Source organism: Brachycentrus maculatus, unplaced genomic scaffold, assembly GCF_059751285.1.
Source record: "Brachycentrus maculatus isolate JH-2025_06_01 unplaced genomic scaffold, ASM5975128v1 h1tg000040l, whole genome shotgun sequence".
NCBI lineage: Eukaryota > Metazoa > Arthropoda > Insecta > Trichoptera > Brachycentridae > Brachycentrus > Brachycentrus maculatus.
The window spans coordinates 406,665-432,723 of record NW_028280794.1 but is presented as its reverse complement, the minus strand read 5'-3'; the positions used below and the strand labels follow the sequence as shown (position 1 = coordinate 432,723).

General features: G+C 28.7%; 1 protein-coding gene across 1 annotated transcript in view; it reads right to left on the bottom strand.

Moving 5' to 3' along the window:
- The window catches only part of LOC148312430 (uncharacterized), a 66,877-nt gene extending 45,461 nt beyond the window's left edge, over positions 1-21,416 (bottom strand). Inside the window, exon 1 of the mRNA XM_088277259.1 lies at positions 21,354-21,416. Coding sequence (XP_088133385.1) covers positions 21,354-21,371 — 18 coding nt within the window. The 5' untranslated portion in view covers positions 21,372-21,416. The remainder of the gene's footprint in view (positions 1-21,353) is intronic.
- Positions 21,417-26,059: the final 4,643 nt, after the last annotated feature.

Genomic DNA, 26,059 nt, shown 5'->3' with positions numbered 1-26,059 from the left:
CTTTTTTGCCTCCGAAGTATTATGAGTATTTTCAACATTTTGAATGTGTCCATATACTTGCTTACAAATCTGGATTATCTCCGCTTAGGAATCATTTTTATATTTTTAACATCTCTACATAGATGAACAAGAATATGGAAGTCTGGGTATTTACAGGGCTTACGACCGTCATAGGCTTGGTCAGGGATAACCGTTTGAGATATTAAAATTGTATTGAGATTATATTTGTTTGTGATATCCCATATGAGGCCTCAGTCAGATTCTCGGTAGGATCAACTAACATTAAGGGTATCATGACGTAGGATTTTTTTACATGATTCCTTTGGTTTTCTTTTTGTGAAATCGCTTTTGGTAAAAAAAACTAATTTTTTAAAAAATACATTATTGAATCAACTCCGTGTACCGTAGACATTAATGCTAATTTTTTTTCGTATGATATATAAAACTTACCAGCATTCTTCCTCCATTTCCTTTCCAAATATCATCATTTTTTTACTCTGAGCTCTTTTACTAATATCAACTGTATGATTTTCTTTTCAAATGTATAGAGATAAGAAAAATGAAGATTTACAACATTTTGAGTTTGTCACAACTTTACAAATTTACACGTGTGTAAAGTGATCACTTAAACCAGCCTATGACGGTCGTCAGCCCCGTAAATGCCCAGAATTCCATATTCTTCTTCATCTTTGATGAGATGTCAAAAAATAATATTATCAATTTATTTTGTTATGGTATTTTCCGAACGTTTTACATAAACGGAGTCGAGTTTCTACCCCCTCAAATTCGCGAGCCAATACCTTGGGATTTATTGGAAATATTACAGATAATTTACTTTTAATCCCAGAAGTAAACAGTTTTAATGCGACATTGACTTTTCGAAACTCCAATTCCCGGGAGTCCAATAAAAATGTTATCGAGATATTTATTATTGACAAATAAAACCACACCCTGTTTGCTTGCGATGTTTGGCCGGAGAGGGTTGTTTTGATTAGTTTCGATTTGCCACCACGAGAAAACGTATTTGTACTTATATTTTTAGGGTTGAAAATAAACGAAGGCCTTCAAATAGAATTAAAAAAATATCCAATTTGAGGTCGACAAAATGTCAAGCATTTTTGTCCGTTACAAAATACTTGTTTATGATACAGGAATTTTATTTTAAACTGATTTTCATAAATGAAATTTATAAAATCATGACATCAAATTTTTAGTACATTTATTTTCTACGTTACAATATATATAAAACGAGTGTTTTTATTTTTAAAAAATTCGATTCTTATTGATAAAAAAACATTGTGTATATTTTACTATCAAAATATCGTTTTTATTGGCTCCATAATTCGATTAAAAAAAAATTGTTTTTTTTTTATTCACTCCATATTGGTCCACTTGGTCATATAAAAAATATTTCTCTGATATATATTCTCCTATTTTTTCATACTTAAAACTATTAAAAACTGCCCTTTTTTCATAATCGTGATTTCCTAAAAATCGAATACCCGCTTCTACTTTATTTTTAATCGTTTAGAAATCTATTGAAGAATATTTGAAGGTTTTACAATTCCATGCAAACCCACGATATTAAATACCTTTGATTTCAGCCTCAGTTAAATCCTTTAGAAAATTTTATTCGTCTGAATGAATTTTCTTAAATATAAAAATAATGTACTTGTATAAGAGCACTATTTGATTTCATTAATCTAAACATGACTAGTTTAAAGAAATACGCGTGTTCTCATCAACAAGTGAAAAATTAATATTTTCATACTGAAGTCATCAAGTTAATGCCAGATCAATAAATTATTTTATTTTTATTTTTTCAAGGTTAATTTTACACAAACGACCCTTGTTTTTCACATACGGGGTAGTAATGGTTTTGAATGTATCGAAACACGTGTCACAATAGACTTTATCAAATAGTTGTATTAACAATAAAAAGTCATAATTTTATACGTTACATATATACAATAATTATTATCTTTGAGCTATATAACGAATTTATAATTATTTTAAATATTAATACCCGTCTTAGCAGAAGAGTTTTGATTAAATATTTTACAATTATAAACGAATTGCTACTATACATATAATTATATATACAAATATATATGGGACAAATTCAAGTCAACTATTATATATTTGTAATACATTACAATTTTTGCTGTGAGTATGTACGTTACTTGTGAAACTATCTGCCACTCTCGGGGGTATACCCTTAAGGGATACTAAGTAACGTAATAAGTATTTATGTCTTCCACACTTGTATGTAATGAACTCGACGACCCAACTCCTTAAGTGATAGTAAAATAAAGAGTTTTATTTGAATGCTAGAGCGAAGAAAGCATACTTTGACCCAAGTCCAAAATAAATTCTTTTCTGAAGACTGTACATATTCAAGTACATATGTTTGTCCTGTTTTATTTAATTATAAAAATATACGTTTTTTTTTCTTATTGTGGGTATTTTCTGTCATTTATTTTTTTTAATATTTTTTAACACAGCTTTACTTTGTTCCAAGTTTACTGCATAAAAATATTCACTTTTTTTATTTTTGACATATTCATTCACTTTTAAGCTTACTAACGTTTACAATATACTTAATCTTATTTATTACTTTCTGTTTTCTCTAAATTATAATAAATTTTATTCTTAACCTTTTATTGTTTTTAACAAACATTGCTTTGGTAATTCTTTCTACTCTATTTCAAATAATAATTAAAATAATATCACTTTCTATAAATCATGAAGATTGAATAAGCTCATAGAAAAAAAAAATAATGATTAAAGTGTTTTATAAAAGACTATTGACATTTTTGACATGAAAATAATTATCATAAAGTAGTATATCGTCTGTTACATTTTTTTATAAGAATCCGCACACACGTGGTCATAAAACAGCAAAACCAAAAATAGTTAAAAAAATTTGAAAAATGAAATATTTCGAAATCTTTGTACACAAATTCTAAATTTAACCCCTCTCCTCCCACAAATGGTTTAACTCAACAGAAAAACTTTTTTAATAAATATTTCCACTCTATTTTCTTCATATAATTTCAGCAGATGGCGCTTCAAACTGATGTGCTAAGATTTTCTTATCATGTAGAATATATACTAGTTTAAAATTTTAAGAGAATGTTTCGGTGCTTTAAGCGAGTGTTTTTTTCTTGAATCATAATTCAAGAATTACATTTGATTGTAGTAACATTAAACATATAGAGTAAACTTACTCACAACTAGGAATAGGCTTATAAAGATAGAGCCTAAGTAGGAATATAAAAAGTGGTATTGCATAAGCCGTAGATAGATTTTAAAGTAAATTGAACGCGTTTGAAATAAATTTGAAATGATTTCGTTTTATTCAATATCTCTGTATAACATTTTGCAACTTAATTATTATGTCAACCAGTTTCGAAACAAACCACTTATTTTTCAAAACGATATTTTTATGAGAATTTGTGTTTTTATTGTATTCACAAATAAACAAGCCGTGGTTACAAATTACCTCTAAAAGTGGTCTTAAACAAGTGTTTTATTACTACATTTAAATCGTCATTTTATTCCAAAAAGTTATTTCCAAATCAATACATAACATATTAATTAAATAAATTTATAAATATTTTTAATGAATGACCCACAAAGCCTTTATTTTAAAAGCTTCTATAAGTAGGATAGCAAAAATAGGTAAGGTAGATATAATTTTTTAAAAAACACCCTACAAATATCTAGATTAATTGAATAAATAAAGTAATTGATATTAGTAATGTTAGTAAATAACCACTCACCGACTACTTCTGTCTACCGGTTTCGAGACGTACCCGTCTCTTCGTCAGGACATACACTACAATTTAACAATCATGCGAACAACACTACACCACACCCACTTAGTACTATTCACATACAATATCACTACACATGCAAAACATGCAGAGCGAGTTGTTAGTCCCACCATGCTTTTGGGAGACTAAATATCCCAAAAGCATGGTGGGACTAACAACTCGCTCTGCATGTTTTGCATGTGTAGTGATATTGTATGTGAATAGTACTAAGTGGGTGTGGTGTAGTGTTGTTCGCATGATTGTTAAATTGTAGTGTATGTCCTGACGAAGAGACGGGTACGTCTCGAAACCGGTAGACAGAAGTAGTCGGTGAGTGGTTATTTACTAACATTACTAATATCAATTAAAATGTTTGACCACAAAGTAAATGCTTTGAATATAAAGAATAAATAAAGTATTACACAAATATTCTTGAATTTATCGGCAAGAATCAAACCTACGACGCAAATTTCGCAGTCCAGCGTCTACCCAACTACGCCACGGCTCCTGTCAAACACAATACTGAATCGACGTCAAAATATAATATATAATATCTTAATCACATCTTTGGTAAGAGATAAATCATAATCCAGGGTAAACAGTTTGAGTTCAAAACAATAGCAGGGAGCTTCTGTTAATTATTGCGAAAATTTACTTTTCATTTTCAATTAGCTTAAGCCTTACTGTATCTTATATTATAAACGTCTACGTCTTTCAGTAATAATGAATAAATATTTACTTTATTTCGTAATTGGTGTTATTTCATTTATGGATCTTTCAGACGTCAGCCGAGGGGGTTTCAGGTGAACGAAAACAATAAATCTAGGGCTTAGTCATGCAAAACATGTCCAAAACTGAAATTTAGATTTTAAATAAAAATATATCTTTATTTTATTACTCCGAATACGTGGAAACTGAGGTTATAACAAAAATATAATTCTATGAGTTATAGTGCCCTTTGTACCATTTAGTGATTAAACATCAGAGTGGATAAACATAAACATAAGCAAACTAAGCAACATAAGCATTACGTAGAAGAAGAAAAAAAACGAAAAAATCTTTTATCCTAACGAAAAAATACTTTTCGAAATGATAAAGCTCATTCCTACAGAAAAGCATTTGTTATCCTAAATTGGCATAGAATTTTTAGGGTCTGCAACCCTTAAAAAATCTAACTAGATTTTTTATGATGAAAAATTTAGTACAGGTCAAGTCGTAATTCACGTTTCGTACCGTAGTTCATATTCAGATTATAAAAAAAAATATGTCCTTACTCATACAACCCATTTATTATGTAAAGGCAAGCACTGTGGCGTAGTTGGACAGACGCTTGACTGCGAAACAGGCTTCGTGGGTTCGATTCCCGCCGATTAAAAAATAAATTTAGGTGTGTGTTATATATTTAATAATAATAAATAATAAAACCCTTATCCGCACCCCAATGGTGCATAGGGCACTGCGTCATATAAACGCAGTGTTATCTTGATCGTTTACACATGAAGGAAAGGTGATCAGCCCTCCGCTTCAGGTACCAGTCCAGGGTAATATTGAATAAATATTACAGTGAAAAAATCACTAATATTTATTTGACCCCCCTGGGAATCGAACCCGGGACCTCCAGAACGGTAGCCGAGCGTGCTGACCATTACACTACGGAGCCGGACTAAATATTTTATAAAGATTAAATATGTAACTGTATAAAATGTTACATATTTAATCTTTATAAAATGTTTGATATTTCAAATGAACAATAATGTTCCCTCAATGAATTTCTCTATACCGAGAGCACATTTAAAATACTTATTTGTAAAACTATATGAAAGAAAATTATTTATGACGTGCAATCAAACACTATAAAACCAAATGATGCGAATTATTTCAGATCTGCACACCTCCATTATCCATTTTAAAATAACTCTTTTTTTAGTTCAGTTTAGACCCTTTTTTAAATTATTTTATGGATATTAAAAATAGGTTTTACAACTTCAAAAAGTTAATCAAAAAGTTATTTTGATCAAAAAGAGGTATGTGAGTATGTTCAGTTTCGTTTATTTATTTTTTATTATGTTTTAACATAATCAAACCATTTACAACATTTTGAGTGTGTCCAAATACTTGTTCACAAAATCTGGATCATCTCCAATTACAGGAGTTATTTTCATATTATTTTTTGACATCTCATCAAAGATGAAGAAGAATATGGAAGTCTGAGCATTTAAATGCCCAGACTTCCATATTCTTCTTCATCTTTGATGAGATGTCAAAAAATAATAATCAAACCATAATATAAAACGACTGCACGGATAACAGTTTACAAACAAAATAAAAATAAGTAACTCCACTTTTGACAGATAAAAACAAATCAGAACACCCTTTTGTGGTTTGTTGTGGTCATCTTAATAAAACGTAACAGGGGCGTTTTCCTTGACCCATTTTTCAAACTTGTATTTTAATCCTTTGACCAATCGTAAAGACAAAACCTTATCGTGACAACCTTTTAAGATCTTTTTATGTGTTGGATACAAAATACAACTCGTAAACATGCCTTTGTAAAATGATCCAATTCCAAGTAAACATTTGCAACTGACAGTGAAATAAAACATTTTTAAGAGAAAAAATAAATTTCTAGTACGTTTACAAGTTTATTTTTTCGGAAAAATATTATTTTTTACATTACATACATATTTTAACATCTCGATAAATATGAAGAAGAATAAAGAAGTCTTGGTTTCACAGTGATTATGACCTACCGTAGGTTGGTTAAGTTATCACTTTACACACACGTGCAACACTTACTATTCTACTCATGATTGACGACCACATTAGTAAATCTTTTGTCATAATGGATTTAAAAATAACAATAAAAATAGGTATTTTAAAAGATTTAAAAATTATACCGCATTTAAATATTCCGTATGAAAACCGCTGTCATACTTTTATTAACATTTGTTTTAAAAATGACAATAAAAACACTAAGCTTATAGTAATAAAAAATATATCAATTCTTTCGGTTAATTTATATACTGCTATTTTTGTATAAAACTACCACAAGGGCGCTTTACATTAAAAATACAATCACATTTATAACCTTTTGGAAATATAAAATTAATGATTTAAGAAACGAAGTATAAGGTAAGAAATGAAATTAGAGTACACAAAAAGCTTCTTACTTATAATCATTTAATTTTACTTCGTCATAAATATAATCTAGAACATTATATGTGGTAACACAATCAACATTATGCTAAACTATTAGAGGAAAGTCAACAATAATGAATCCAAAATCACTAGGAATTTTTCGGTAAGATATTTTCGATAATATAAAACGAAAACGTCTGAAGCAACAAGATTATATTATTATTTTAAATATTTCAATACATAATTCATAATTTCTTAAAGAAATTAATATTTCATAATGGTGTGGGTATTTTTCATATCTAACTTCCCTTTTCTAACTATCTTAACTGCACAAACCTATAGAATAGAGGCTTTGCGAGTTATTCCATTAAAAAATAAAATGGAGGAAAAAAATTACATATTAAAGAAGAATCGAATTGGAAGTATTGGCTAGGGCACGCGGGGTAACATAACATACCTGTACTCGAATCATTTGGTCACAGTATGTAAGCTAGTTCTTGAAATAGCTTACATACTAAATTAAGTAAACTAAATTATTTATTTATTTTATTAAATGATTCTGCAATATAAAATACTTTCATATCGTATGCTACTATTATGGTACATTGCTATATGTAGGTACCTACATATTAAATTACTTCTCGATCGTATGTCATTCTCTTAAACCTATGCATGATGCGCATGAACTGCATCAAATCGATGCATATTCCATGGATGCATAAAATATTTGCGTCTTGGAGGTAATGAATAATTTATTTTTTGTTTTAAATAGATGTTTGTAATATTTTCAATTATATTAAAGTTAAAAATTCATTTAAAAAAAAAGCTTTTCTAATTTTCTTTAGGCTTAGTGTCTTTCGGACAATCATCTATTCAGCAGTATCCTCCGGCCAACGTGTTAACATTATTTTACCCTTAGAGTATTTTATACTCCCCTGAGATTTACCTCGAGTATTCACATTGCCGACAATATAACACATTTATTGCTGTAATCGCATTTCATCCCGTAAACCCAGTAACAACACAAATACATACATATATTAACATGTTACCAAATTGAAATTTATGGCTGTTATTTCCAATAGAACATGAGGTTTACTATTGTATATCCATTTGCGTTTTAATGGAGCTTGACTAGGGTTTAATCCTCGTATAATATACATGTTATATGAGGTTGTACCTTTTACGAAACCCATTTCTCATCAAACGATTTCACAAAATAAGGAATACTATCAACTGTAGAAATAAAATAAATAATACGATTTTTTTTTTTTTAAATATTTGTTAATATTTTGAATGTGTCCAAATCTTTGTTGACGAATTTGAATTTTTCCACTAAGAAATTATTTATATTAATATTTTTATTATACTAACAACATTTTGAGTGGGTCCAAATACTTGTTCACAAATCTTGATTATCTCCAATTATAGGAGTTATTATTTATATTATTTTTGACATCTCAACTTAAATGAAAAAGAATATGGAAGTCTGGGCATTTACGGGGCTTACGACCATCAAAGGCTGTTTTAAGTGATAACTTTACATACGCATAACATTCACTAATTTTACCCATGAGTGACAACCACACTACTCAAATTCTTGAAATTCCATACATATTATCCAATTCTAAATCATTGTGCTTGAATCACTAAAATTTCACCAGAGACATTGGTGAGATGTCAAAAAATAATATGAAAAATAGCTCTTATAATCTCCGATTATAGGAGCTATTTATCTTTAATATGTTCATAACTATTTTAGCTATAAATCCAGGTTTGTGAACCATTATTTGGACACACTCAAAATGTTGAAAAATATTTCTAAATACTTTGATTGTTGGATTGAATTCTACATTTATTTACGTATATATATTAATACGTGACGCGTTTCGTCTTCTTAGGACATCATCAAAGACAGTGTGATAATGAGTATTAAAATAAACATAAATAAATGAAGAATTCAATCCAACAAAAACCGTGTTTTTTTTTAGAAATATAACCCAACAATTCAATATGGAATTCTACCAACTGTCTGCCACAATAAGTAATGTTTTTATTTTTATAGTTTATAAACAATTTTCACGCTACGTTTTATGTATATAAATTATTACATTTTTATAGCCGCCTCAGCGATTTTAATCACGCTAGTACGCTCTTATATTTCATTAATAATATACCCAGGAATGTCTTCAAATATTCATCAAGGATTACTTATGAATTAAGGAGGAATTCTGGAATAACCGTTAATATCTTCGAGGTCTTTTGGAGTTCTCTCTGCTTTTCGTGAAAATCCTGACACGTGATATATTGAAAGATTTTTTGGCAGAATTGGAGGATGAAAGAAATGGACTGTAAATTTTGAATACTTTTAAAATAATAAACTTGATGGTTACTGACAAAAATAGAAAATGGAACATTAAAATGCTTTTATAACTTATAATTAATTCTAAAATATGATATTTATGACAGCTGAGAACAATAAACGAACCAAAAACGGGATCAATATTATATTCTTAGCTAAGAATCTGTTCTAATAAGAGTTTCTGCTTAATAAAAAGCTTCTTTACATCTCACCAATAGATGTCTCTAGTGAAGTTCTAGTGATTCAAGAACAAGGTTTCTAAATTGGTTCATATAAATAGAACTTCCAAGAATTTGAGTAGTGTGGTTGTCAATAATGGGTAGAATTGGTGAATGTTATACGTGTGTAAAGTGATCACTTAAACCAGCCTATGACGGTCGTCAGCCCCGTAAATGCCCAGACTTCCATATTCTTCTTCATCTTTGATGAGATGTCAAGAAATAATATGTTCTACTAAAAATATGAATAGATACTCGTTTGTTCAAAATCTTAAATTTCCTAAAGTGAGGGTTTTTTTGCATATGTAAATAAAAATGTAACAGGTGGTATGTATTTTTTTAAATAGTTTTTTATCACAATGGCAGCTCCATCTGTATAACGTAAAACCAACACCCGCAATTTTAACGTGCATTGTGAAATGAAACATTTAAGAAATATCGCTCACTGCTTTCAACGACGTCATATATCAAATAACTTGATTTTTCAGATCGTTTTTAAAGTTTAAAAATATTTTAAAATGTATTAAAAATAAATAGCAAGCCACTTTTTGAACTTTTTACTGTGCAACAGGTCTTTTTGTTTTTTCTAGATTTGAAAATAAATAAGTTTATTAAAAAAATAATCAAACAATACCTTTTCTACAAAATATTAAGTGGGTAAAAATGGGTAAGTATTAAGTTAAAAATATGCCGCTTTTACTGGGATATAGTATATTTTCTGAGCATTCCAAAAACATGGACAGCTGAAAATTTACGATTTTTGATATATGACGTTGTTGAAAGGAATGAGCGACATGGGTTTTTTTATTTTCTTTCTTTTCCATGTCACCTGACTAAGCCATAAAAACATTTTATTTATTTATTTATTTTTCATGATACATAGATACATTCAAATATACATATTAATTTCATATATACATTTATTATACGTATTACGGCTTTTTAGGCATGGCCTGTGTCGAATACTAACATACAATTTTTATTTTATTTTATTTTTTTTAATAATATTTTTTTATTATTAGATTATAAACATAACATACAGGAGATACAAAAATAATTTACAGTTTAAAGGTTTTTCAATAAGGTAATTACACCTGGATTTTAATTAATTCACTTTCTACCTTGTCCCTTCCAATGCTAAGCAACCATCGACGGACACTGTTCTTAAAGACCTGATCACTCCTGGATTTTTTACGGTACAGTAAGTATAACATTTTTATTTTTATTTTTCACTTTAATTTTAAATTGTCAAAGTAAATTCAATCAGATAGATAGACATAAAATTGAATTTTTTGATGGAAATAATATAAATGGAACTAAATCAAAAACTGTTTGTACTTTTTTATACGTTTTAAATTATGTTCCTTTATGCTTTGCTTTAAGGTGAAGATTGCTTTATTATTTGCCAAGATTCATTAAAAATACGGCACCTTCCCGTAGAATTTCCTGCCTTTCGCCGAACACAATAAGCCCTGCGATGCACTTAAATTTACTTTGCATATCTCTCGCGAAGTTGAGAAACTTCGCATACTTCTGCGACAACCTGCTTTGGGACTGGATTGTAATAAGATCACCCAGTCAGATGACCTGAAAATGCACTGAACCTCAAACTGTTGGACTTTGTCTCGTGAAATGTATTGTAAGATAATTTAATTCACGAACAATTGTTTCTTATTTAAATTCTAATGTCAAATCATTATATTATTTATTGATTTGGTATTAACTTTGTTAAATAAAATGATGATTAAATATAAAAGTCAAATCATTTTTGAAAACCGCTTTTTGAGTATATTAATGGTAACACGACTAGTTTTGAGAACTTCAGAAATTCTCATGAATAGGTGAATAACCAACTGTTTTTTAAATAAAGTTCTGGGTGAAAACCTTTAGTTTTCTTTAAAAAGACAAACAAAATAATACAATTTTGGATGTTGCAGAAAGAAAGCATAATTCATAAGTTGAAATAGTATTTCGTTTCCGAATGAAAATTACAATTTGCTATTTTTCATATTTTTTAAACAGATAAGTGAATTTACTTTCAATATCAAGTAACAATTATTGTTAACTTAAAGAATAATCTTAGTAAATATCTCGTACTAAATTTTACCAAAAAAACTGTCGCTATTTAACACGTATGAATTCGTTCAAAACAAAGTTTGTTTAGATGTTATACGATGCCTTCATTGCTAATATCTCACATTTCGCAACAAATAAACATCTAGTAGGAGATCATATATCAGTGACCAAATTTGGAACAAATTCTATTTTAATTTTCTAAAGAATAGCTAAAATACTTTCTGAAGGTCAAAATTTTTCCATGAATCAATACTGTATTTTACCCACAAGAAACTGTTTTTGAGTTAATGCAAGAGTCTGGACATTTGCACCCTTTAGAAAACCAATCAATATAAACCTTGTATTATTTATTTCCTTGGCTTCTATATTTCTATACAGAATATTCTGTCTGTCTAATACAAAATATTTATTACCTGAATATTTAAGAATTTTAATTAATAAAAATTAAATTATCCAAATGAGAGTTCACTATCTATTATGAAATAGTTATTTTGAATCTCAAAATATGAAGAGAAAACATTAAAAGAAAAAATATAGAAAATATTTTCTTTAACCCTTACGCGCACTTTATTTATAAGTATAATATTGTTAATTTTCGTCATTTTGTGATATTCATTTGAACTCCGTTAATGAAATTATTTTATCGTGTATTCGTACAAGGTTTATTAAAAATATTATAATTATTGAGTTTAGTCATAAAACAGTTGCAACAAAATAGTTTATCATACAATTTAGACTCTATATAAGAGTTTTTCTTTTAATTAAAATTATTTTATCGTGTATTCGTACAAGGTTTATTAAAAATAATAAAATTATTGAGTTAAGTCATAAAACATTTACAACAAAATAGTTTATCATACAATTTCGACTCTAAATAAGAGTTTTTCTTTTAATTAAGTAACTCACAACAAGATTTTTCTTAATAAACTAAATACCATACGAAAAGTCAATATCCAAATTCTTAAGTTTTAAAACGAAGTTTTTGGATTTTTTGTCTTCTTAAATTGATGTCTTCAAACAAACTTTCAGATTCACGGTTTTGTTGAGACAAGTTCGTGACTGATTTATTCACGTAGTTCTGACTTAAAAATTGTCTCGAGAGATGCATTGGATTTATACCGTCAAAGTTTCTTTGGCAAATACTTTTACAGTCACAACGGGTCTGATTGCACGTGTATACATTTTTAAAATAGAACAGGTGATATTTCCAAGATATAATAAAATAACAACAAAACTTGGTCACAGGTGAAATAAAATAAAAGTCTAAAAAATTATAAAGTAGTTGTTTTATTATATAAAATGCAGTTCCACTAAAAAAACATTACATAACTCAAATCTCATATTTATTTGAGCCTAAACGAAAAAGTAAAGGTTGATTTAATCATATGAAAGTACAAAGAAACGTATATAGGATGGCGTAATGGGTATTGAAGATTATTAGATTGAATTATAATAACGAATTTACTTTTAAGCGATCAAGTTAAAAAACATAAATTTAATTAATTTTTTTTTTTTTAATTACTATATTTTTCAATGACTACTACATTGTTGAAGTCTTGATTGAAAATACTCTGTAAGTCGTGGCATCATCTCCAGGTTTATTTATTTGCTTCTTGAGTAATTTTGGCTTTTAAAGCTCGTAGCATTTGCGGCACATTAACGAAAACCCTAGCCCTAAAATATTTTCATTAGAAAAAATCAGGGCTGGCGAAATCTAATGATCATACCGGTCAATTAAAATTTGCGTTGTCAGAGTCATCCAGAAAATGTGTTTTTTTAATCAGTTACCTAAAGTTACGTTGTAGTGCTAGAACCATAAGCTATAATAATAAGTTTAAGCCATCATTATGTTGCTGGAACTATGAGCCGTTATGTTCGACTGCAAATGTTGCATTAAATACCTGCATTACATGTGTAATGATTTTTTTTTTCAATAACATGTAAATAGTATAACTGGTCAAATTATAAGCTTATTAAAAATTTATCATCATGTTTGGAGTCGTCTCCAAGTATGTAAAATAATTCGGGAAGATTCTTACATATACTTCATTAGGGTCTCTGCTAAATAAAATGCTTTATCAACTAAATATATGTTTTGTATTAATCGTTAAATCTAACAGATTTTTTGAGATTGCTTAATTGTTTTTTATTGTTAAAAAACGTGTAAAAATTTATATTGGAACAATTTTTTGCCTAGTTATGACTTTTTGAAACGAATGTGAAGATGAAATGGAGTGACGGTCTTTATATAGCTATCCAATTCTAGGTACTTAAGTAATAGTTTTAACATTTGTAGTAATAATTTACGTGAGAAAACAATAGGACATGTTAATCTAACGATATAATAATCAGTAGTATGATTATCAATCAAAGATAGAATGGCGAATATTACATGTGTATAAAGTGATCGCTTAAACCAACCTATGACAGATCCCTGTAACTACATCCATATTCTTCTAAACCTTTGTTGAGATGTCAATATGCTTTGACCTTGGTCGTTTCATTCGTATATCCATAAAAATACTCTAAAAACATTCAATATCCATTGCGCCACCCTGTATATGAATGTACTATGCGATGCTATGCTAATTTGAAAATTTCCTTACAAGGCAAGACATCTGTCACATTCAATATATTAACTGGTTTAATTAAATCAGCACTTCGTTCAAATATTCTTACTTTACTTTTCTACAGTTATAAGGGCTAGGTATAGCTTAATAAATTGCTCTGCCCCATTTAAGAGATCAGATTACCTAAACATGTTTTAAGGAAACACTGAACGTAAATAGATTGTTACAATTAAATTACAAACCCTCAACTGAATTGAAACGGAAGAGAAGAAACACGAGAGAAAAATATCACGAACACCTAGAACCTAGACAAATTTCAGATTTGTCATTTTTAATATTATTTTGCCACCGGCGGGAATTGAACCCACGACACCAGTCTCGCATTCGAGTGAATATGCAGTACGCCATAGAGTCTTATGTTGTACACGCGATAATTTAACTGTAAATGAGGTCAAAGTTAAAAATTTATTAGGTTTACAGAATTTATGTGTTACGGCAAGTTTTAAGCTCCATTCAAAGTATTTATCAACGTAAAACGAGCAATAATTAAATATAAAAAACACTTAGTAGGAACTAGTCTGTTTCCCTCTGAATATGTTCAACAGCCGGACAGTATCTGGATCCAATACTCCTAAACACCGAATGTAAAACCTTGACAATTATTTCGCGGACCTTATTGATATCTGGAATTTATCACTTCTTAACTATAAAGCAATAATAATTAAAATATTTCAGGCTAATGCATAATTCCTTGTTTTTCATATGTTCATCCTTGTTTAGGTAAGTACTTCTCGACACAATAATATACTTTAAAAGAAAAAACATTTTTTTCATAAAGTATACATGCAATATATTATGTACAAATTGACAACGGCCCTAATAATAAGTGATAAATGTAATAATAAGTAATAAATGTAACCCTGAAGAGGGCAACAGGTTGTTGCCGAAACTAGTTGGTTAAATAAAAATGTGAGTGGATCAGAACACAAAGTATTTTTATTTCTCGAAATAATATATCAAGATGATCCACAAAGTTAATGCTTTCAATATTCAAAACTTAAAAAATCGTTTATTTTGAATATTGAAGTAGAAAAAATCCGCTGAAAATATTTGAAGGAAAAATGTTATCTAAATTTTGGCGTTCATACCGTAAATTGATAAAAAGAAATATGGTTATTTATTATCTGCTGTCAGAAAATAAGCAATCAACTTTATACAAAGATTTATTTTTATTTTTTGAAATTATTTGACAGCTTCGTTCCGAAATATTTGAGGTAGTGATAGAACGAATTGTTTTCAAATATTCGAAAGGAGATTTTTAATTTCTGTGAATAAATAATTTTAACAAAGTCTCCATAAATTATTTTGAAAAGAAAAGATTTGATGAAATTTCGTATTTTGACTTGAATTGAAGAAAATCTGGGTTTTTATTTTCTTTTGTAAAAAAGGCTTCCTTTTTAATAATGTTTTTAATGAGCGACAGGATGAGAAGAAGAAGTCAAATTTTTTACGTTTGTAAAAATATATATTGTACCATATTTTTTGCTTAAATTAATTAAATGATATAATATCTATCTCACCAACTAAGTAACCATCAGGTCGCTTCGCCACAGAGGTAGGCAGAGAGAATGCCACACCAATCTGTATTTGCAAACAATCTTCGCCTCCATAAATCTCAACTCCTGACCTGATCACTTTCTAAGTATTTGAAATACTTGATCATACCAACTTTTCCTCGGTAGTTCTCTGCTTCTGTTGCCAAACACATTCGCCTCAAAATTATGTTTTATTGTTCTTTCTTCGCTCATTCGATTCACATGCCCTAACCATCTCAACACGCCTTTTAAACTTGCATTGTTTCCTTATATCACCATACGAACATCTGTCGTACAAAGTTTTGCTGCACATTTATCCGAGAGAAGCATTCCGACTGCATTCAGTCTCTTTCATCTTTCTTTTGCTAACTCCATGCTTCCATACATTAGGTTAGGACCTAAGATAAATATTATGGGAATCTCAATTGACTTGATACATCTTAAATCCACTTTATTATCGATTTTATTTTATATATTTGGAAATTATACAGCTTGTACACAAAAATATTTATAAAAAAAGTTAGATTGATAATGATAAAGCCAATTGAATAATTCCACATATATATGTTATGAATGCTGTGGTACATTAAGAGACAAAAAGAGAAGAAAGGGTGGGTGTGTGAGTGTATATGTGTGTAAGTGGGTGGGTGTGTGTGTAAGGGTGGGAGTAAAAGGGTAAGGGTATGATATAAAATGGAAAACATACATCGTTTTTCAGCACAATCTAATATCTGGCCCAGTCTTTATACACCCTTGTGTATTTTTACACTTTATGCCTTGTTTTTTAAAAAACGCCAATTAATACCAAGTCGTAAGATACACCCGATCATATAAATCATGAAAAATTACTTTATTAATTATAATAATCCCCTAAATAGTATTTTTAAAGCGGTGTCAATTAATAACGAAAATATTGTACCCATTAAAAACGAAATTAATGTTTAAAAAACCCAAGTTATTTTTCTTTTCGGGAAATTATTTACCCTCGTTTATCGTTTCATAAGGCATTCAAGAGAACGTGATTTATAATGTCATTATTACGTTTTTCATTCGTAAGATGGGTACAATACATATTTTGTGCGGGAGCTTTACGTGGCCCATTTCACCGCTTTAAGCAACCATGTATTTCAACTTACGTTCGTATATTCAGCAGGGATGCGAGTTACATCTAGAGTCAGAAGCTACTGTAAGTTGGAGTTCCATTAAACTATATGATACCGACATCAAATCCAATTTCAATGGTAATTCGTAGAAGTATTCTTCTTGTTCTTCTTCCTTCTATTGAAGAGATACAACATTTTGAGTGTGTCCAAATACTTGTTCACAAATAAATAATAAAAATGAAAATGGCTTTTTCTGGCGTTTCTCATGTGTGTGATTATAATCCAGGATTCGGACCTCAACTACTAATATAAGAGTTTCTGCTTAGTAAAAAGCTTCTTTACATCCCACCAATAGATGTCTCTAGTGAAGTTCTAGTGATTCAAGAACAAGGTTTCTAAATCGGTTCATATATATAGAACTTCCAAGAATTTGAGTAGTGTGGTTGTCAATAATGGGTAGAATTGGTGAATGTTACACGTGTGTAAAGTGATCACTTAAACCAGCCTATGACGGTCGTCAGCCCCGTAAATGTCCAGACTTCCATATTCTTCTTCATCTTTGATGAGATGTCAAAAAATAATATGAACAGATACAAACTGAGAACAAGCAACACCACTCAATGTAACAGAAAAAGTCAATTTTGTATTAATTTTAAATCAAACACAGATTTTTTTGAGTCAACTATGTTGTATTTTACTAACAAAAACTCATAAAAATGTCTTTCATTAAAACTGTTACTTAGAATTGTATAGCTACATAAAGACCGTAGTCCATTTGATCTTCACATTTGTTTGATAATGCCTTAACAAGGCGAAACAATTGTCACAATATAAATTTTTATGTGTTTTTGTTAATAAAATACATCATAGAAGACTCGAAAAATCTGTATTTGATTTAAAATTAATACATAAATTAAATTGTCCGCCTCTGTGGTGTAATAGTCAGCGTGTTTAGCTACCGTGCTGGAGGTCCCGGGTTCGATTCTCAGGGGGGGGTGAAAATAAATATTTGTGATTTTACACTGTAATATTTATTTAATATTACCCTGGACTGGTTCATGAAGCGCAAGAGTGATCACCTTGCCTTCATGTAAGTAATGATCAATATAACACTGTGTCAATTCGATGCAGTGCCCTATGCACCATTTGGTGCGGATAAGGGTTATAAGTAACATGAATTAAAATGGAGTTCTACAAATTAAACGCCAAATCAATCAATAAAAAAAGTAACATTAACTCATTAGCCACATTTTATTTATATTATTGACTCCAATAAAAATTGGAGTCAAATAACACTTAACCTATTATAATATTATCAACATTTGTCTAAAGCTTTTTGATCATTAATTGTCCCTCAATTTCATGTCAACAGATTCTTCATTTTCCAAAAAATTGAAACAAGTACTGGTACACGTACCTTCATACCCCATTAACTAATGTTGTCTCCCGTGAACTGTTACTGCACATGTGAAAACTATTACTTAAGTACTTTGAATTGCATAGCCGTTGAAGAAACATCAGTCCATTTAATTAGTTTGAAAATGCCATAACAATGCGAAACAATTGTCATTAATTGTGTTTTTGAGTGTTTTTTTATCAACAAAATATAATTTAGTAGACTTGAAAAATCAGTGTTTGATTTTAACATTTAATATGTAAACACAAAATTTCACTAAAACTTAAGCCTTTAAGCCCATCATTGATCCACACAGAATTCTACCGAATGAACATATTACAATAACTAACGTGTTAATGTGTTCTCCACTTAAAAGCTCAGTTACCATATTAACAAAGTACGATCAAATTCCAAACCTAAACATTTAGTATTTCAAAATTCTTTATATCACTTATTTTCAATATGTTAATTTCTTGTTTTTAGTACTCAGAATAATTGGCTTTTATTTATGAGAAAATGTATGAATGTAGAAGAGGCGAAGACAGATCGGTGTGGCATTCTATTCTCTCTGCTTACTCTTATGGGGATGCTGCGGGTTACGAATGGTTTGTTTACTCTTTGTTTTTTTCTTTAAACTTTTAAATTTAAAAAAAAAATAGTATAATTTTTCATTTTAAACTTGTGTCTGCTTAAATTGATAATGATAACCGTACTAATCGTTTGAATAAATATTTATTAAATATTGTGAAATGTTTTTTTTTCATTATTATTCTTCTTCCAGTATCAGGTCCCCCCAACGTTGATAATTATTCTGAAGAAAGCTTCTCCATCCTCTCCTGATGATTTCATATCCCCTAACTCTTCTTATTCTGAAACTATCTCTTATATATATCGCTCACTCCTTTCAACAACGTCATATATCAAAAACCGTCAATTTTCAGTTGTGCATGTTTTCGGAAGGCCCAAAAAATGTACTATATCCCATCAAAAGCGGCAAATTTTAACTTGATATCCACCCGCTACAGGGCAGAAAGTGTTGTTTTTGCATTTTGAAGAAAAGGTATGGTTTAATTATTTTTTTTAAATATTCCGATTATTTTTTCAATGGAGAAAAAACATTCAGGTTTTACCTAAAAATATCTGTTGCACAGTAAAAAGTTCAATAAGTGGCTTGATATTTGTTTTTAATACATTTCATTATATTTTTAAACTTTAAAAACGTTGTTGAAAGGAGTGAGCGATATCTTAGCCAGGACATCAGCCTTTCATTCGATGTCGTTTACCAAAATCTCCAAAAATCCGAATCGTATATTTTTTAACAGCAATCAATATTAATGATTTAAATACAAAAACAAAAAAACCTGTACACGGCACTTTTTAATTTTTTAGTAAAAACACGACTAGTTTCGTGAATGACAGATGTTGTCATCAACGAGTAAAAATACAAACTGAACAGTTTTTGCATAATGCTGTCATTAAAATATTGGCGAAACAATATTTAATTTTTTATAACAAAAACTTTTTTGAGAGAAAACTTGTGAAAGAATATAATATTTTGATTAATCACAAAATACTAAAGCACAACTCGTGTATATTAAATACAATATTTTTTTTATCTCTTATTTACCCAATACGTGACCAATTTCAATTTTTTTTTAAATTTCTATTCACACCCCTGACGTTAAGATGTTAAAATACAAATTGATTATTCGTCTTTTAACCTTTAGGTAGTCTAAAATTTACGACTAATAACTGTCATATTTCACAACATACAACTATTACAAAATGGATGAAAAACGTACTGCAAATGTGTGATAACATGTTTATGTGTTTTTTTTTAACCCTTCGCACATTTTGGCAATATTTAAAACAACAAAAATATGCTTATAATCTTAAATCAACCTACTACAACTATTCATGAAAAATACTTAAAAAATATATACGTCATTATCCCGCCTTCATAGGCATTTAGTTCCCAATAGCTATTTAATATACCTGGCTGGTTACTCAACAAGAGAAATTACATATTAACATATCATTATATCACTTTAAGTAAGACACTCCATTCTGTAAATATTTGGAAGGCAGGTGTACGTAAAAATAGACAAGTTATCTGTGAGGCGAAAATATCTGGGAAACTGTGTTCTAGATGGTTGCAGAACCTTTTAAAATTTTATGTACATATAAGAGAATTCAAAATATCCCTTGACTAGGTATCAATTCTTCTTCTTTTTCTTCTGAGTGTAGGCCTTTTGGCCTGTTTATAAAAGGGATTAGCCTTCTGCGATGTCAATTCTCTCCAACTGTCAATCTTTCTCTTTGGTAGTCTGCCTGGTTTTGGGAGTCTGGATGGTTCCATTCTCCTCACATGCGCATACCATTGTCCACCTAATGGCATCTTTGATTTTACATATTTCTCTTATCCTGGTGTTCGTCATATCTCATAGACTCTCTACCACTTAATGTTTATAAATAAAAATGTATATATTCGTTTGTTCGAAATCTCAAATCTCCTCAAACACTCTTTGATTGCTATGAAATTTAGATACAACTTTGCATTTAAATACGCCCGGGTTTTTATGTGATATGTGTTTTTACCATGGACAAATAAAATTACATTTTTTTGTAGCAACGGCCATCTGTTGAACGTTTAAACGATACACGCAGTACTAAACATTGCCCATGACGAACAACATGCTTCTCAGGTTTTGTCTCTCAAAATTTTCAATGTTTTCGATTACATTTTGTTTCTTAGAATTTAATTTTTTTCATTGCCTCACAACCATTGTAAATATAAACAAATTAGGAATATCTGATTTCTATTTCCTTTCATTTCTATTTAACCAGACTGAGCCAAGTCAATGCGTGGTCGGGAAAAGCTAGTTATATAAATAAAATACTTATTTAAATTACTAGAGAGAAATAATAAAAATAAACATGCCACATAATTAAACATATTTTTGCATAAATAAGTAAGTATTTAAAATAAATTATTTAATAACATTCTGCAGAAAATCAGAATTCTAATTAAATATTTAGATTAATATTTTTTATAACAATAAATATATTTTACTTACCACACTGAGTTCTTCCATCTTGTGATATTTTTTAGGAAAAGTAAATTTTTCGCACAATATACTCAAATTACTTTTTTCACATTATCACTTCAGTTTCAATATTCGAACTCAATTTTCATTTCCGATCACTTGTCACTTAGTAAAAATAAACAAGATTGAAATGGTAATATAAAACCGGATGATAAAAAACTTCTAGAGAGTCAAAATCAGTTCTGAAAAAAGAATATAAAAAGGTACTTAATCATTTAAATTTAAGGCATAATTTGAAAAACAAAATCGTAATAATTTAAATTTTTAATGTTGCTACCCGGGTTATTTCTTACCAGGCAATGATTTGTTCGAATTAATAAAAAAAATCTTGTGTGAATACGTGAATTATATGTAGCTATTTATATTCACAGGTATAGTGATTGAGATTTTATAGAACAACTTTGCATTATAACGATTTAATAATTAATAATCTTCATACATAATTATGTCAGCTATTTATGTATATAGTAGACACCAAATGCTATGTTTGAAAAAACATTGTATCGGAATTACATATATTGTAATAATTTTGATATTTTCTAAATTAATGGATATATAAACACACAACACGTATTTAACTGCTTATAGAAAACCTTACTGAGAAACTTGATCCAAGCTAGTATAAAATGAGTAAATTTGAATAGGTTACATTTAAAATCAATAGTTGGCTCATGTAGCCCTTCTAAAATTTCTCCTGTAACTATCTAAACAACTTTAAAGGAATATTTAACAGCCTAAGTTTGCTAATTACCTTTCATGTATTCTAAGGGATGTTCCCAATGGGACTGGGTGCTGGTCACTTTGCATGATGTTAATACCTTTCCATTCCTAATATATTCACGTTTGAACATTTTTCAACAAAGGAAATGTAAAACCTTTAACTATTTAAATATGTGTGTGTGTATATATAAATATATAGACGAACAGAGCTATGCACTGGCATTGAATAAAAATGGCGCTTGAAAATAACATAATCCGACTTGAAAATATGACATACAGTCACGGCCCCACTACACCAATCAAAATGACTTATTATTTAAAATTATGACTTTGTTGTGACAAGTGTTTCAATGTATTCAACATTACTATTTAAAACCATTATAGAGATCTACATTTGAGAGTTGGGCCCTTAGGACGTTGAAGGATGACGAGGAGGTTGGAGCTGTTCCATTTTTTTTAACAGTCGGAACAGTGAGTAAGAAATACTATAGTTCCTTCAAATGGTGTTTAATAATGATTTTGAATGCGTCAAAACACGTGTCACAACAGTTTTTTTTATAAATAATGCGTTAATAAAAAACATTTTAATACCACAAAGTCACTGCCGAATCAATTAATGAAATTATTATTTGTACAACATTGAGAAAAAAATCATTTCGTTCTTAATGTCTCTATTGGTATATTTTCTCTTTTTCATAGAATTCAAATATTAAATTTTAAAAGCCTCGGGAAAAATGGACAGTTTTTATTATTGTTATTTAAAGTATCCTATTTCTTAAAATGAGAAAAATTTTAAAGATTTTTTTCCTTGTGAAACATTTTAAACTTCTTTTTTGAATGATGTACGCATTAACGCTACCTGTCTGTCATTCTAAAAGTACCCACCTTATAAACCCGTTATGTCATACTTGGTTTTCATAACATTAAAAAATTTGCAATGTCGTAAAATTTTGATAATTAGTAATATGAGTGGATAGCTATAAACATAAAATGACGATTCAAATAAAATAACAACTAAAAATTACTTTTAATAATTAGTTGTTTGACTTAGCAAATTATTTGTCTTCTTTTCATAAAACGATTAGAGGTTTATTTAATTTAAAAATACACAAATCTCGAAATAATACAACGGATTTCAGATTTTTTTTAAATCTGCTTTGTGTTTTCCGGTAGAAAGATATAAATTTTAATATTATCAGAAAATTGCTTTAAAACAACGCCATTGTTAGTCATAGAAATATAAATGTATTTTATTGAAACAATAAAGATATAATTTTTCATTTTTATTTTAATAAACCTTTTTTACAACACTTTAAAAATGGTTTTTAAATTCCTCTAAAAATACGATTAACAGTTTGTAATTCATAAACAATATCCGTTGATTTACTTTAATGAAAATATATATTTTTAACCACGTATTCATTTCGTTTCAAAATAACCATACTTTTTCTTTATAATGGATACAACTTTGATCAAATATATTATTTGGTGCTTCCATTTCATAAAAGCCCACTTTATAATTTATTATTTTATTTAAAAGTAATAAAAAAGACATTCAGTTAAAAGCATTAAAAAAATCTGTGAACCCATTTTTAAAAGCACGTTTCTGTGCCAGTTTTTCGATCAACAAAAACTTCCTTGGTTCTTTGTTAATACTTTTTTATATAATAAATAAACAAAACTCAAATTAATTTTTAAAACGTTACTTTAACCTTTCAAAAATCATCGATAAACATTTACAAGCTTTAAGCACCTAAGGAATATTTTTTTTAACGTTTTAAAACTAAATACACTTGACCAAACTTTTCATACAAAAATTGAAGTAATTTTCTTGGGCCTTTGTAATTGTATTTTTAAAAAATCGGAGCAAGAAGCAATGTTTTTTATTTATTTTTAACCTGGAATAATACTATCCCACACAAACACATTCACACATGTGTGTATATATATATATATATATATATATATATATATATATATATATATATATATATATATATATATATATATATACATATATATATATATATATATATATATATATATATATATATATATATATATATATATATATATATACATATTCATGTATTAATTTAAATTGAGATCCAATTATTTCTCACTAAGGCATAATAATTAAATTATCTAGTATTCCTGATCACAATTCAAAATACATGTCGTGGGCGGTTTTCTATACAAGTACCCGTAACTCCGAGGTCGTTAGCATTTCACTTTAGGAAGGGTTTTGTACCTAAGCGAGTTAGTACTCCATTAAGAAGTAATAGAACGAAGGAGGTAAGTATTTTACTAATCCAAATTGTATAAGCTTCACCCCCTGACTTTATCTCAAAGAAAGACAAAATATCGTGATACAATATGTATTGAGAATAATTGTATTGTAAGTTTCTTTTCAAAGAGTAAGCGAGAATCGGCTTTGACAGAAACACGCCTTAATTTTAATTATACTTGTCAGTTGGTAAACTCCAAACACCTCTGTGGTAAAAAAAAATGTAATTTAAGAAAAAAATGCCGAATTGGGTATCTTCGTTGATGATCAGATGCTTTGGTCTTTTAGGCTAAATAAAAACTTAAGAGAACCAATAACATGAGTTTTTTTTTTTACTTCTCATCAAAAATAATATGAAAATAACTCCTGTAATTGGAGATAATCCAGATTTTGTGAACAAGTATTTGGACACACTCAAAATGTTGTAAATAAATTATCTGGTCAAATTATAAGCTTAAATAATAAAAATGAAAATGGCATTTTCTGGCGTTTCTCATGTGTGTGATTATAATCCAGGATTCAGACCTCACATACTAATATAAGAGTTTCTGCTTAGTAAAAAGCTTCTTTCCATCTCACCAATAGATTTCTCTAGTGAAGTTCTAGTTATTCAAGAACAAGGTTTCTAAATTGGTTCATATTTATAGAACTTCCAAGGATTTGAGTAATGTGGTTGTCAATAATGGGTAGAATCGGTGAATGTTACACGTGTGTAAAGTGATCACTTAAACCAGCCTATGATGGTCGTCAGCCTCGTAAATGCCCAGACTTCCATATTCTTCTTCATCTTTGATGAGATGTCAAAAAATAATAGAACCAATATATTAACGTTTCCTATACAACCAATACCGTCAACCATATGAAAACAAAATCACATAGCTATTTTTTTAAAGTAATAACCTGTAGAGGCCTTATTTTAGAATCTTGCTTGCAGTTTGAATATCAAATAATAAAACAATGACTTGCATACTAACATTTAAGAAAAATTATCATATTCCTGAAAAAATACTGATTTGCTCTAGTATGCTAACACTGATTCTCTGATTGCCAACAATTGATTTGACATTTTTTAAAACGATGTTAAAGGTTTAAGAATCAATTTTAATGTATCTTTATCGTAACGATTTTGTGAACATTATAAATTTGACCAAAAAATAGAGGTAAAGAAAATTATTTTAATATGTATTTTTTTAAATATATAATAATTTATTAATATCAAATCATTTATGATTTATGTATTGTAAACCGACAAAAGTGCATTTTTATTTATTCATTAAGTGTTCATTCTAAGCCATGTTTTATTTTTAACTTAGTATTTACATATATAAATAAAAAAAATTAATACTTTTATGTTCAAAGGTTTATTTTTAAAATTTACATAAAAAATGTACAGTATTTTTTTATCCTGGATCAGATTTCATGAACAAAAAGAATTACATTAAAAAAAGAAATATCGTCCTACTTCACAATTTCTTTGAATTCTAAATATCAATAACTTGGTAAAGAAAAATGATAGGTTTCTAAAAGTAGAACTCTTTTGAAATTCGATTCACGAAAATAATTGAAAATGAAAATTTTTAAGGAACTTATTGTATACTCGTAAATGATTAGAGCGTAATCAGAAAAATTAAGGCAAATAATAAATGAAAATATTTCCCTTAAAATGACT